The sequence below is a fragment of the Peromyscus maniculatus genome, chromosome X (assembly GCF_049852395.1).
Source record: "Peromyscus maniculatus bairdii isolate BWxNUB_F1_BW_parent chromosome X, HU_Pman_BW_mat_3.1, whole genome shotgun sequence".
NCBI lineage: Eukaryota > Metazoa > Chordata > Mammalia > Rodentia > Cricetidae > Peromyscus > Peromyscus maniculatus.
Window position 1 is genome coordinate 19,629,601 of NC_134875.1, and position 14,138 is coordinate 19,643,738.

Here is a 14,138-nt window from a genome sequence, read left to right on the forward strand (position 1 = left end):
CACACCACTCGGCTACAGTCACCCTTTTTAAAGTAGTACAAAAACTATCTTTTGTCTGGCATGGTGGTGCAAGCCAGGCAGTGGTGGTGCCAGCCGGGCAGTGTTGGTGCAAGCCGGGCAGTGTTGGTGCCAGCCGGGCAGTGTTGGTGCAAGCCGGGCAGTGTTGGTGCAAGCCAGGCAGTGTTGGTGCAAGCCAGGCAGTGTTGGTGCAAGCCATACAGTGTTGGTGCAAGCCAGGCAGTGCTGGTGCAAGCCAGGCAGTGGTGCTGCCAGCCAGGCAGTGTTGGTGCCAGCCGGGCAGTGTTGGTGCAAGCCGGGCAGTGGTGGTGCAAGCCAGGCAGTGGTGGTGCCAGCCGGGCAGTGGTGTTGGTGCAAGCCAGGCAGTGTTGGTGCCAGCCAGGCAGTGTTGGTGCAAGCCAGGAAGTGTTGGTGCAAGCCAGGCAGTGTTGGTGCAAGCCAGGAAGTGTTGGTGCAAGCCAGGAAGTGTTGGTGCAAGCCAGGCAGTGTTGGTGCAAGCCAGGAAGTGTTGGTGCAAGCCAGGAAGTGGTGGTGTAAGCCAGGCAGTGGTGGTGCAAGCCATACAGTGTTGGTGCAAGCCAGGCAGTGGTGCTGCCAGCCAGGCAGTGTTGGTGCCAGCCGGGCAGTGGTGGTACCAGCCAGGCAATGTTGGTGCCAGCCGGGCAGTGGTGGTGCAAGCTGGGCAGTGGTGGTGCAAGCCAGGCAGTGTTGGTAAAAGCCAGGCAGTGTTGGTAAAAGCCAGGCAGTGGTGGTGCCAGCCGGGCAGTGTTGGTAAAAGCCAGGCAGTGGTGGTGCCAGCCGGGCAGTGGTGGTGCCAGCCGGGCAGTGTTGGTGCAAGCCGGGCAGTGTTGGTGCCAGCCGGGCAGTGTTGGTGCAAGCCGGGCAGTGTTGGTGCAAGCCAGGCAGTGTTGGTGCAAGCCATACAGTGTTGGTGCAAGCCAGGCAGTGTTGGTGCAAGCCAGGCAGTGGTGGTGCAAGCCAGGCAGTGTTGGTGCAAGCCAGGCAGTGGTGCTGCCAGCCAGGCAGTGTTGGTGCCAGCCGGGCAGTGTTGGTGCAAGCCGGGCAGTGGTGGTACCAGCCAGGCAATGTTGGTGCCAGCCGGGCAGTGGTGGTGCAAGCCGGGCAGTGGTGGTGCAAGCCGGGCAGTGTTGGTAAAAGCCAGGCAGTGTTGGTAAAAGCCAGGCAGTGTTGGTGCCAGCCGGGCAGTGTTGGTGCCAGCCGGGCAGTGTTGGTGCCAGCCGGGCAGTGTTGGTGCAAGCCGGGCAGTGGTGGTGCAAGCCGGGCAGTGTTGGTGCCAGCCGGGCAGTGGTGTTAGTGCCAGCCAGGCAGTGTTGGTGCAAGCCAGGCAGTGTTGGTGCAAGCCAGACAGTGTTGGTGCAAGCCAGGCAGTGTTGGTGCAAGCCATACAGTGTTGGTGCAAGCCAGGAAGTGGTGGTGTAAGCCAGACAGTGTTGGTGCAAGCAAGGCAGTGGTGGTGCAAGCCATACAGTGTTGGTGCAAGCCAGGCAGTGGTTCTGCCAGCCAGGCAGTGTTGGTGCCAGCCAGGCAGTGGTGGTACCAGCCAGGCAATGTTGGTGCCAGCCGGGCAGTGGTGGTGCAAGCCGGGCAGTGGTGGTGCAAGCCGGGCAGTGGTGGTGCAAGCCAGGCAGTGGTGGTGCAAGCCAGGCAGTGTTGGTAAAAGCCAGGCAGTGTTGGTGCCAGCCGGGCAGTGTTGGTGCAAGCCGGGCAGTGGTGGTGCAAGCTGGGCAGTGTTGGTGCAAGCCAGGCAGTGGTGGTGCAAGCCAGGCAGTGTTGGTGCAAGCCGTGCAGTGGTGGTGCAAGCCAGGCAGTGGTGGTGCAAGCCAGGCAGTTTTGATGCCCACCAGGCAGTGTTGGTGCCAGCCAGGCAGTGTTGGTGCAAGCCAGGCAGTGGTGGTGGTGCGAGCCGGGCAGTGTTGGTGCCAGCCAGGCAGTGTTGGTGCAAGCCAGGCAGTGGTGCTGCCATCCAGGCAGTGTTGGTGCCAGTCGGGCAGTGGTAGTGCAAGCCAGGCAGTGTTGGTGCAAGCCGGGCAATGTTGGTGCCAGCCAGGCAGTGTTTGTGCCAGCCAGGCAGTGGTGGTGCCAGCCGGGCAGTGGTGGTGCAAGCCGGGCAGTGGTAGTGAACAGCTTTAATCCCAGCACTCAGGAGATAAAGGCAGGTGGATCTCTGTGAGTTCGAGACCAACCAGGTCTATAGAACAAATTCCAGGACAACCAGGGTAGTTACACAGAGAAACCCTGTCTTGAAAAAACAAAACCAAACCAAAGCATCTTGCACTAGCCCTTTGTAGGGCTTTAAACTCACAATTAAGAAACACTGATTATTCCTGTACAGGGCAGTGCATGTAGATGGTGAAAGGCAGGCAAATGCAAAAACGTAATTCCCTCAGACACAACCTCAAATATGGATTCACATATGTCTGTCTACCTCGACACTCCTCAGGGAATGAGGGCGCTGTTCACTCTTGAGAACAGATGAACATGACAATCACCAATACCTTATCTCAGCTAAAAGCTGTGTCGTCAGCACAGATAGTCCCAAAATATGTGCCTTATTACTAGGAAAAAACACGGCAAAATGATCTTTCTAAAGAATTTTCTCCCTCCATTAACCATGCAAAAAAGACAGCATTTTTACTGAGCATTTAATAAATGCGGAGTAATAGTCTAAACAGTGTAGGTGTATAAAACTCAGTGTTCCACACAGCTCTGTCAGTTTGGTGTAATCATTGTCCCCAGTGTTACATGAGGAAGTCAAGGCACAAAAACATTCAAAGTCTTTAACTAAGGATTGACATGAGCTGGAATATTTTTTAGTTCAGTTTTATGACAAAGAGAGATACAGAATATATCCATGACTTATATCCATGTTTGCCTACAGAAGTGTAGTGATAATCCCACTTCTTTTCATTATTTAATGATCAAGTCAGTAGTGTAACATATACACATACACACACACACCTCATATTTAGAACTCTAGAATAATTCAAACAAAGTGACTTCACATAATACATCATAATTCAAGAGACATACACATAGATCTGAATCATGTAAATGGAGGAAAAATACTTGGTATTCTCTATATTAAAAGAATTAGTGTGTGGTAGTATGAATGAATATAGAATGTGGATCCAGAAAGATGTGGGTTCAAATTCTGGCTTTGTCAGCCATATCATAGTGTTTTGACATCTAAGCACTTTAAGCCAAGATTTCTTATTATAGGGTAGAGGTGATTTATCTTTCAAAACACTTGTGAGTACAAACAGTCATTTACCAAGTCCTGCTATATACTCAACAAATGACTATTATTGTATTCAACTAACACAACTTGCATTAGGAGACTCCACTTCCCATCTACACAGAGGTCCTGATGTCATCTTTACCTCTGATTTGTATACATCTGGCTGAAAACGACAGCGTTACAGTAAAAATATCACAGACACAGAAATGAGTATACTACCTTCTTATCTTGCTTAAATGGATTGCCGAAAGTATGCAGTCTTTTTGGTTGATCTGGATCAATCTCTCGTAGTGGAGAAGCCAGCATCTTTAGATATTCCTGATAGTTGCCCATTTGTGCAACCGGAACACTATGAAGTGAATCTGTAAAATCAGCAGCAGAGAAACTAATACTTACAGCTGAAGTATATGGTCCTTTTGAGAGGACATTATCATAGCTGGCTCAGCAGTGTGTAGCTTAGCATTACGGTCTGAAATCTCGAATCTATTATTCCAGGATCTAGCATCATCTTCATTTATACTAATCAGTGGTCTACAATTACTTTACTGCCTACAGGCTTACGTCACAAGGACAAATGACTCCTTTACTTCCCAACTCCATGTCAAAATGGGCTGGCTTCCCACATGCCATCATTTGAATTCCAAATACTGTGTACATTTTGCATTTTGAAGCAATAAGACATTGTTTTCTAAAAAAGATTTATTTTTATTTTATGTGTATGTTTTGCCTGCAGGCATATATGTGGACTGCATACAGGCCTGGTGTCTGCAGAGTCCAGAGGAAGGTGTCAGATCCCCTGGAACTGAAGTCATGGACAGTTGTGAGCCACCATGTAGGTGCTGGAAACTGAACTGGGGTCTCTTGTGAGAGTAGCCAGAGCTCTTAAACATTGTGCCACCGCTATAGGCCCTCTCTCTGTTTTCTGGAAAAGGTTCTCACTCTGTAGCCCAGGCTGGCCTCAAATCTGTAGAATCCTCCTGCCTCAGGCTCTTGAGTGCAGAGCAACAATTCCCAGCTACTCATGGTAATCTCTCGTCACAAAGAGAATTTTGGTTAATGATCTTATCCTCTGAGGATTTGATTAAATACAAAAGGTCTCTTCCTAGGAATCTTCTGTTCACACACCTACAAAAAGTACATCAAAGGCTAGGGTTTGCTCATTTTTGTGGATAGTGACCCCACTCAAAAGGAACAAAATAAGATAAAGAAAAATCACAAACAGCCACATATTCCCAGATACTAACTAGAGTTCATTACTTTCATGGGGAGGAGGGATTCTCTACTGATGTTTTCACAGCTGGCTGGGCACGATCAATGTCTGAGTGTGCAGGTTTGGAAATCTGACAGACATAGGCTCTGCTACTTTGCAATGGGCTAAACCTGCCCGAGCAAGCTACCGAAATGCTCGCTCTTCCTTTCAGTGCCTGTAAACTGGGCATACAATCAGTATCTATCTCCTGGGATTTTGAGGTTGGCAAGAGTGGCCACACAGAACATTGGCAATGGTGGTCTAGAATGCTGGTTAATACGCACCTGCTTTTAAACTCGAGGGGAAGGAAACTAGGGAGATGCAGGTTTGAGTGATTATGAGCATTTTGAACATTAACACATTACAAAGTAATTCTGCAATAAAGACTTTCATGTAAGTTATGTCTGCTATACTCCTGATGAAAAGTGTATTCCACTGTTCAGTTACCTTCATCTTGTCCGACAATAAACTTCCGTGTTTTCAGTAGATTGGATCTCATTCTGGTCAACTGGTCTAAAAGTCCTCTACGTGGAATATCATAAGCATTTCTGTATGTCTGAGGTTTCAAATCCTATTTTAAATGAAACAATCTCAGTTACTCCTAAGGCTTTTAAATAAAGAAATGTAATACCTAACCCTCTTAAAATCTTATTGAAGAGGACAATATTTAATACAACCAATTACAGGTAGTTTTTCCAGTGGAAAACTTCTATTTACTGTTCTGAATGTTAACATCCCCCTACGTCATTAAAGTCATTGGGGATACAATTTTCAAGTATATCATTTAAAACTCCGAATCCCAAGATTTATATATACCTCTAGCTGTCCTGCAGGACTCTGCTTGTAACCTAGATTTCTTCCCCAGCAGGCAGGGAGGTGGGTTGCAGCAGTCTCCCTGCAGGATGGCAAGGCCTGACCGCACGCGGAGGGATATTGGCGGAGGGCTCAGCTGCATGCAGTACCTTCGGGGTCTGCTGCAGCCCTGAGCATGAGCCAGGCTGGTCATAGCCAGGGACACAGACATGCAGAGTGGAAGGGCCAGCCAGCTCCGATCACATTCACTTGCTCCATGAGAATGCCCAGGGCCAGAGCTTTCCTGTGGTCTGGCTCGGGCGGTCTCTAATGTGCAGGGAGCTTCCTCAGCCCCACACTACAAGCTAATACTCTGTCATGACTGCTAGATCCACACGGCAGTGAGCCTACTGCAGGTTCCTTGCATTTCCTTTTCAAAGCAGTTTACTGTCCATTCCTACCAACCAACATATCTTGTAACTTTAATTTCATGTTGGTATCGGCTGGCAGAATAATCTCAAAACGGCATTGTTAATAATTATTAATTCCAAGATGTGCACATTTAATCCCGGCAGAGGCAGAGGCAGAGAGGCAGGGGCAGAGGGGCAGAGGCAGAGGGGCAGAGGCAGAGGCAGAGGCAGAGGCAGAGGCAGAGGCAGAGGCAGAGGCAGGGGTGCAGAGGCAGAGGCAGAGGCAGAGGCAGAGGCAGAGGGGCAGAGTTGCAGAGGCAGAGGCAGAGGGGCAGAGGCAGAGGGGCACAGTGGATGACGGAGTGGTAGAGGCGCAGAGGCAGAGGCAGTGGTTCAGAGAGGCAGAGGTGCAGAGGGAGAGGCAGAGGAAGAGGGGCAGAGGAAGAGGCAGACGCAGAGGCAGAGGGGCAGAGGCAGAGGGGCAGAGGCAGAGGGGCAGAGGCATAGGCAGACCCAGAAGTGCAGAGGCAGAGGGGCAGAGGGGCAGAGGCAGAGGCAGAGGCAGAGGCAGAGGCAGAGGGGCAGAGGCAGAGGCAGGCAGACCTCAGAAAACAAGACCAGTCTGGTCTACAAAGCAAGTTCCAGGACCGGAAGGACTACACAGTAAAACCCTGTCTCAAAAAAACAATATACTAATACTAAAACTAATAGTAATACTAATAAGAACAACTCTAAAACAGGCCATTATTTCAAAACTAAAGCAATACAAACAAAATAAAAACAGCAGGCAAAGTCAGATTAAACAAGCCATTTAATGGCACAATTTACCTTGTTGAAGAGCCCTACTTGGAAGCCAGCAAATTCTTTGGTATTCGGTTCTGTCAGTCTTGGTGCACTTTCCCCTATGATTTCTTTCAACAGTTTTCGAAAGTTTTTATTGTGAGCCAGGGCCAGGCCACCTCCAGAATGATTTTTCACTTTGATACCAATCTCCTGCGGGGGTTTCTTCCCCACTGATGCTAGTATTCTCTCTGACTCTAGTTTGGTCTAAAATGAAAGGACAGAATATGTCATCCAAATATCAACTATATCATTGTCATTCTACTATTTAAGAAAAATACCCCACTGAACACTTTTTATGTGCAAATCACAGAAAAACAGTCAAGTGATCATTTCCCTATGCTTCTCTGTTCTACCACAGCAAACACAGAGGGCTGGAGAGACAAATGACTTCATGCAAATTTTCTTTTGTAGTGTCAAAACTATGAACGAATCATGGAGAAAATAGAAACCATGGGCAAGAATTCATTCATAGACATAAAAAAGCACATACTGTTACTGCAAAATCTAATCTAAATCAACACATTCAGTTTGGACCCAGATACAAAGGTATAAAACTGTGTATTCATACATGTAAATTATTGCTTAAATTCAGATCATATAGACTGACATTATATTTGAAAACAGTAAAATGATGATTTTTTAAAAAAATGAGATGATTCAATAAATCTTATAAAAGTAAAGCTTAATTTAACAAATATTACTAAGCAAATACTTTTAATGTCTACTCAGTAAGCTTCTCACTAACACTGGGAAATCCCTGTAATAGACATTGCATCAATTAATTTTGCTTGAATGAATGAAAGCAGGATATTTGGCATATTTCGTGTTTTAGATCCATCTGAGATGGTTGAAGGGACACTGGTGACATAGATACTAAATTAGTAATTAGAGAAATAGAAATTAGTAATAATCTTTCCTTTTTCTAAAAAATACAATTCTATCCATGTTCAATAAGCCCCCAATATTTTTTTTTGTTTCTTATGGATTGGCCAGAGATATTTATTTTCCCTAACTAATTATTTGGAATATATATAATATATATATAATATATATAATATTACATATATATAATATATAAGCAAATTTTTAAGTCATGAAATATGAGACAAAAGTAGATAAAGGTTCTGTTTCCTTGAATGACCTTGAAAGTTCATTCAATGAAAGAATACAGTGTGTCCCAGAAGGTCCCAGCACTTGAATTAGTTTCAACTCTGTTCACTTTTCTTCCTTTGTAGCCATACTCTGACAAAGCCTTAAAGGCCAAACATAAACATCAAATTAAAAAAAAAAACAATAGATCAATAGAAAGATAAATAACCAAGGTATTTACAACAACAACAACAACAAAAATCTATTAGCAGAGAGGAATGCGGGTTAGGGGGACTTATTATGTCAAAAATCTGGGCTTGCCTTTATTTTCTTTTGCACTTATGAGCATGTTAGACTAGTATGCATTTGTAAACTTTAGAATGTGCTTTTAAGTTTTTGCTCATTCCTAACAAGGCATGCCAGCATTCCAGTCATGGATTCCTATAGGTCCCTTAGTAAAATCTGCCACTTTGCTTAGTACTCAGTTTTCTAAAGGCCAAATTTGCAAACATACTCAGCTTGAAATGCTGTAGCTGCTGCAAATGTAACTTCCTGCCTAAAAAAATATGTATTTGTGAATAAGAGCATAAAGCTGCTGCATTAATTTATCACACAGCACAATTGCATGGCAGTAGCACTCTAACTCAATAGTTTCCAAATATCTCCATCCTACAAGAATGGTCTAGGTAAAAGTGAGAAATATGATAAGGAGGGTTGAGTGGAAGATGAGGTACTAATAGAGAGGGGCAGGCAAGGGACAAGGTGAATAATGGTGAATGAGGTGGGGCTTGAAGGAATTGATGAAGGGCAAGAGAGGAGGAAGAACTCCACTCTCCAGGTTCCCTTGGGGGTCTATCACTCTCTAGGTTGAAGAATACTAGTCTTGTGCCCCCCCTTCTCCAGGGAAAAGCAGGCAGCTATTTATCCAAGGGCTAGCTTGTGAGTATAAGAGCTGAACATGCTGCCTGAAAAGTGATTTCAGGCAAGGCATATCGAATCACACCAGACCTTGGTGTGCTGACTCACAAAAGGGGGATGCTCTAGCCAAGTGAATTGAGGAGAAACTAGTTGGAGGACAGACCAAATGTGACCCACAAGAGAAGCCTATGAAGCCTCTGCCTCTCTTAGGCCACAAAATATCAGCCAGCAGATGGGCAGAACAAACTGGCAGGCAGAAAGAGAAATGGCAGAGCATCAAAGGATACTGACAGACCCTTAACTGCGTTTAATGGTGAAGCTAGAAGCCATAGAGAATCACATGATTACTAGTCCATAAAGTGTAGAGATATATACACATTTAATTTGAAAAGTTACAATTACACTAAAGAATAAGGAAATGCACTTCTGAGGGCAAAGGATTTTGGTTTGTTCGTTTTTACCAATACTACCTGTTGGCTGAGTTTTTTAAGGTAAGAGATAACACTGTAACTAAGTCCACAATCTAAATTATCTGATATCAGATTTGGAGCTCCCATCATCCTTAGTGCTTTCTTTAATGGCTATAAGGAAACAAAATACACAACAGTAAGAATAGAATAAATCTTAAATACTCAAAAGTTCAGTTATAAGGGGCAAGGGGACATGATTCATTTCTTAGAAGTCAAGGTGCTGCACATAAAACCAAACATGGAACATTAAAAAGTGGCAATGAAAATAGCAGAGAAGTAAGGAGCAGAAAAAAATCAGAAGAGAGTGGGTAAGAAGAGCAAGTAGCAGCCAATTCAAACAAGTACATTGCTTTCAGTCTTAATCCCCATCATTGAATCACTTCCCACTGCATATGATTGCAGAACCCACACTTGCCATGGTACACAGCAACACAGCCCACTTCCTCCTCCCAGCAACACCAGTGGTCCCCTTGAAGACTCTGCCTTTTCACCTCTAGAAACTTGGCGTTAAGTTACGACAGCAACTCCTGAAATGACCTTGATTGTCTTGATTTGGATTACATGACCAGTTCAGAATAATTAGGCATTGTTTTCTCAAGGTATAAAAAACAGAATGAGGCCAAGATGTTTTCTTCTCCTTGGATCCTCTCTCTAATGCCAATGCCTCCACATCATGTTGTGTCAAGGACGCATTTAACCAGCAAAAAGAACTATAATTTCTTCCAAATTTTGTTTATGGACTGAAACGCCACAATGAGTTTCTAGAGTTCAAAAGGGAAGTTGGTGTAACATGAATTGAGACATACTTGTTCTTACATTCCAGAATTACAATTTTATAAGGTTAGTTTTAATAAGAGAAACATAGATGTGCTTATAACAATGACCATGGCAGTTAAAAATAAAGGAAACAGAAAGACAATGCTCTTTTGTGCCGCCATATCATCTCCAAACTCTACATATGGCTTGGGAAGACAGTGACGGCACAAATGTTCGGAAAGTACAAAGAGTTATCTTCTTGCAGGGGTAAAACTTTTGATTCCTTATGACAAGAATCATCAGTGACAGTTAATACATATGCATATATACACACAAAAAATACATACTAGTAAGTAGTATGGAGGCAGAGTTTTTAAGTAGCTGTCAAAAGCCTGTCGCCACTTCAGATTTGGCTTAAGCTTGTGAACTTTAAACAAGTCATCTGTAACACAAAACCAAGAAATTGTTAGCCCAGAACCAGCTTGTAAGATGTAAAATCAAGCAGTTGACATTAGAAATTGGATTTGATTCACATTAGATGAATATTTCATTGCAATTTATCTGATTGTCTTTCCTGGTTGTTGTATATACCAAAGTTCCATACAGATGGTCTCCATCTTACAATAGTTCAATTGAAGACTTCTTTAAACTTCAAGATGGTTGGGCAGTGGTGGCACATGCCTTTAATCTCAGCATTTGGGAGGCAGAGGCAGGTGGATTTTTGTGAGTTCAAGGTCAGCCTGGTCTACAGAGCAAGTTCCAAGACAACCAGGACTGATACACAGAGAAACCCTGTCTCAAAAAAAAAACAAGAGAGAGAGAGAGAGAGAGAGAGAGAGAGAGAGAGAGAGAGAGAGAGAGAGAGAGAGAGAGAGAGAGAGAGAGAGAACTGGTGGGAAGTAATATATATTCAATAGCAACCACGTTACAACTTCTAAGTTGTGATGTTTGCTCAGCCTAGTGATGCACAATAGAGAACTTTCTCCCAATGCGAGGCAGCAGCAGTGAACCACAGTTCCCAGTTAGCCTCATGGATCATGATGGGGAAACAAGAGACACTGTGAGGTGTGCCATGGCCCGAACCTGCGATGATCTGGAGGTTAGGAGTAGGAGGAGCATTTTGGACTTACCAATTGATTTATTAGACTTAACCCCATCATAAGTCAAGGAGCATATCTACTATGTCTTTTTAAAAAAAATGAAGTAAAATTTCAACTTATACATCCATTTTCTATTTGCAAAGCTTAATGTTTTCCTGATGTGTTTTGCATTAGTAATTCCAACTATAATAATTTTCACCCGGAGGGGAATACAGATCACTGGTTGACAGACTAATATTTCTTTGGTTTAAAAACAGAGCATGGGCCAGGTGTGGTGACACAGGCCTTTAATCCTAGCACTCAGGAGGCAGAGGCAATCAGATCTCTGAGTTCGAGGCCAGCCTGGTCTGAAGAGCTAATTCCAGGACAACCAGGGCTACACAGAGAAAGCCTGTCTTGAAAGACCAAACCAACCAACCAAACAAAAACCATAGAGGGTGGGCCCAGCAAGATGGCTCAGCAGGTAAGGGTGCTTGCAGCCAAGCCTCACAACCTTAGTTCCATCCCTCAGACCCACACGGCAGAAGGAACAGAACAGATTCTTCTAACTTGCACATACATGCCATGGCATGCACACCCTTCCTCTCTATTTGTTTTTGATTTTTTTGACCTAGGATTTCACTATGTAGCCTAGATAAGCTTTAAATTTACTATGTAGCCAGGCTTGGCTCATTCAGGATCTTTCTGCCTCAGCCACCCAATTGCTGGGATTACAGGCATGTACCACCATGTCTGGCTTAATATGTCTCTTGAACACCATGTGCACCAACATAACTCAAGATATTTACCTTAAATATGCAGATATTCCCTATCTTTTAATATATAAATATAATTATTTTAGTAATCGAAATATATACATTATACATATTGCATGAAAACTTCCAAACACTCTCTTTATTTCCCTCCAAGTATGAGAAAAATATTTCTAACTTAATAATTCAAACTGGTATCCCAGCTATCAACATCTACCTGTCATTCACACTATAAAGACAGCAGATAGTATCAGTTCATTCTCTATTGTTCCTTTAAATTTCATTAGGCAAATAGTTGACTTACAGAGGGAAAAATGCATACATTCTTTACAAATAGGTCTATTCTTTAAAAAGTACTTTGGTTAAGAAAAGCAACTAGTTATTTTCTTCTCTTTATTGCCCTAATGAATTATTCACTCCCTGTGAAACAAATTTCAATAAATTTACAGAGCCATAAAAAGTAGGTCTTTTGTTCTCCCCCCCCCACCCCCAGAAGAAAGCAAGAGATCAGAAGGTGTCCTTGATTGAAGCCCTCAGGTCCTTTACAGATCATTCATGTCTTGACAGGAAGCCATGAAACGCTATGGGAAGATCCTGCTATACTGTGCTATTTCTTGAAGTCTTTTGGGAATTACACAGAGGTTTGAAAAGTCTGCAGAGCTGGAATGTAGCTTAGAGGGATAGCACTTGCCTAGTCTGCAAAAGGGCTTGTTTTTGATCCCCAGCACTGCAAAAACAATCTGACAAGAAATCGACTCAATCAGCTTCTAGGCAAAGCATTTGCCGTTGTTAAAAACAGTAAGGATGGGGCTGGAGAGATGGCTCAGTGATGATGAGGACTAAGCAGCTCTTGTTCCAGCGGACCCAGGTTTGAGTCTCAGCTCATAACAGTGTACAACTTTCTAGAACTCCAGTTCTAGTGGACTCTGAAGTTCTCCTTCAGCTTCTGTGGACATTAGGCACATACATGGCGCATAGACATACATGCAGGCAAAACCTCTATACATAAAAGAATAAATTCTTAAAAAGAAAATAAAAACTAAGGGTATCACTTATTCTGTTTATCTGATTTGTTTATATCTAAATGTCTCTCTACTATTTACATTCTTGTCTACAGAGAGAGCTTGAGGCCAGCTGGCAATACACAAGACCATAGCTAGAGAAGTATGTAAGCACTATCATGGATTATTTGTCCTTCTGTGTCTCCTTTGTTTCCGACACCGTAACAAGTGCTAATAGTTAGCACTAGTGTTTTGTATATAGAAATTTTACTCAGGAAGTAGATCTTATGGTATTTACTTTCATTATAAAAATTAATAATAAAAAAGAAACTTTTGAAAGACAAGAATGGGGCATGTTTAGGGCATAAATTGTATTGATGTTTCATTGGTGTACAGTCATGAATACTGGAGATTAAATATGTATGCTTTTTGTATGCCAATCCTCATGCAATCAAGTGGATCAAAAGTACACTTAAAAATAGAAAAAAAAAAACAACAACAACAACAACCCAGCAGCCTAAATGAAAATGACTCTTTTTTTCCTTACTATATATTTGTGGAAATTGAGGTCATAAGGACATATTTAAGAAAAGGGATAGATTAATACATGAACTAGAGACACATTTTACTAGTAATTTAAGAAAGATTTATTTATTTTTATTTTATTTATATGGCTGTTTTGCCAACATGTATGCGTGCTGGTCATGTTCATGCAGTACTCTCAGAGGCCAGTAGAGGGTGTCATATTCCCTGGAACTGGAGTTCTACATAGTTGTAAAATAGTGAACCTGTGTCTTCTGGAAGAGCAGCAAGTGCTTTTAAAGGCTGAGCCATCTCGCCAGCCCCTTTATTGGTAATCTTACTATCCTCTAACATATAGCCTGCACTTTCTCCTGTTAGCAGCAACTCTTAGAAAGAACAAGTTTAGACTGGACTAAGAAATAAAGTGAAATATACAAAGCAACCATGCTGATATATTTATGATGACCTACTTTTAAATTTCTTAAATACAAATAAAGTACTGCCTTTTAAATACATCATACATTAATAGTAGTACCTTGATTAAATTTTGTAAATGTTCCTTTTACACAAAAATTTAGAAACCTTCACCAAAAATCCTCACAACTTTACAAGTAGAAGGATGTCATGTAGTATATTACTCTAAGAAAATACAGTTCTTCGCCGGGCAGTGGTGGCGCACGCCTTTAATCCCAGCACTCGGGAGGCAGAGCCAGGCGGATCTCTGTGAGTTCAAGGCCAGCCTGGGCTACCAAGTGAGTCCCAGGAAAGGCGCAAAGCTACACAGAGAAACCTGTCTCGAAAAACCAAAAAAGTTAAAAAGAAAATACAGTTCTTCAAATGAAGAGTAAACGTCTTCATATACATTTTCAAAAGCATTGAGTAATGGCTACTTAAGTTGATCCTTTAGAATTTTGTCATGGAACCAATCCATAACTTCTAACCCTGCTTTGCAGAATTGA

At 43.1% G+C, this 14,138-nt stretch overlaps 1 protein-coding gene across 4 annotated transcripts in view; it reads right to left on the reverse strand.

Moving 5' to 3' along the window:
- Ints6l (integrator complex subunit 6 like) overlaps positions 1-14,138 on the reverse strand; it is a 56,815-nt gene that overhangs the window by 7,222 nt on the left and 35,455 nt on the right. For 2 of the 4 annotated variants that reach the window (XM_006991985.4, XM_042268773.2), the window contains exons 10-14: positions 10,152-10,246; positions 9,049-9,159; positions 6,557-6,775; positions 4,974-5,097; positions 3,497-3,639 (exon numbers count right to left, since the gene is read on the reverse strand). In XM_006991985.4, the coding sequence (XP_006992047.1) occupies positions 3,497-3,639; positions 4,974-5,097; positions 6,557-6,775; positions 9,049-9,159; positions 10,152-10,246 (692 nt within the window). The remainder of the gene's footprint in view (positions 1-3,496; positions 3,640-4,973; positions 5,098-6,556; positions 6,776-9,048; positions 9,160-10,151; positions 10,247-14,138) is intronic. The other 2 variants (XM_042268774.2, XM_006991987.2) reach the window with 1 other exon arrangement.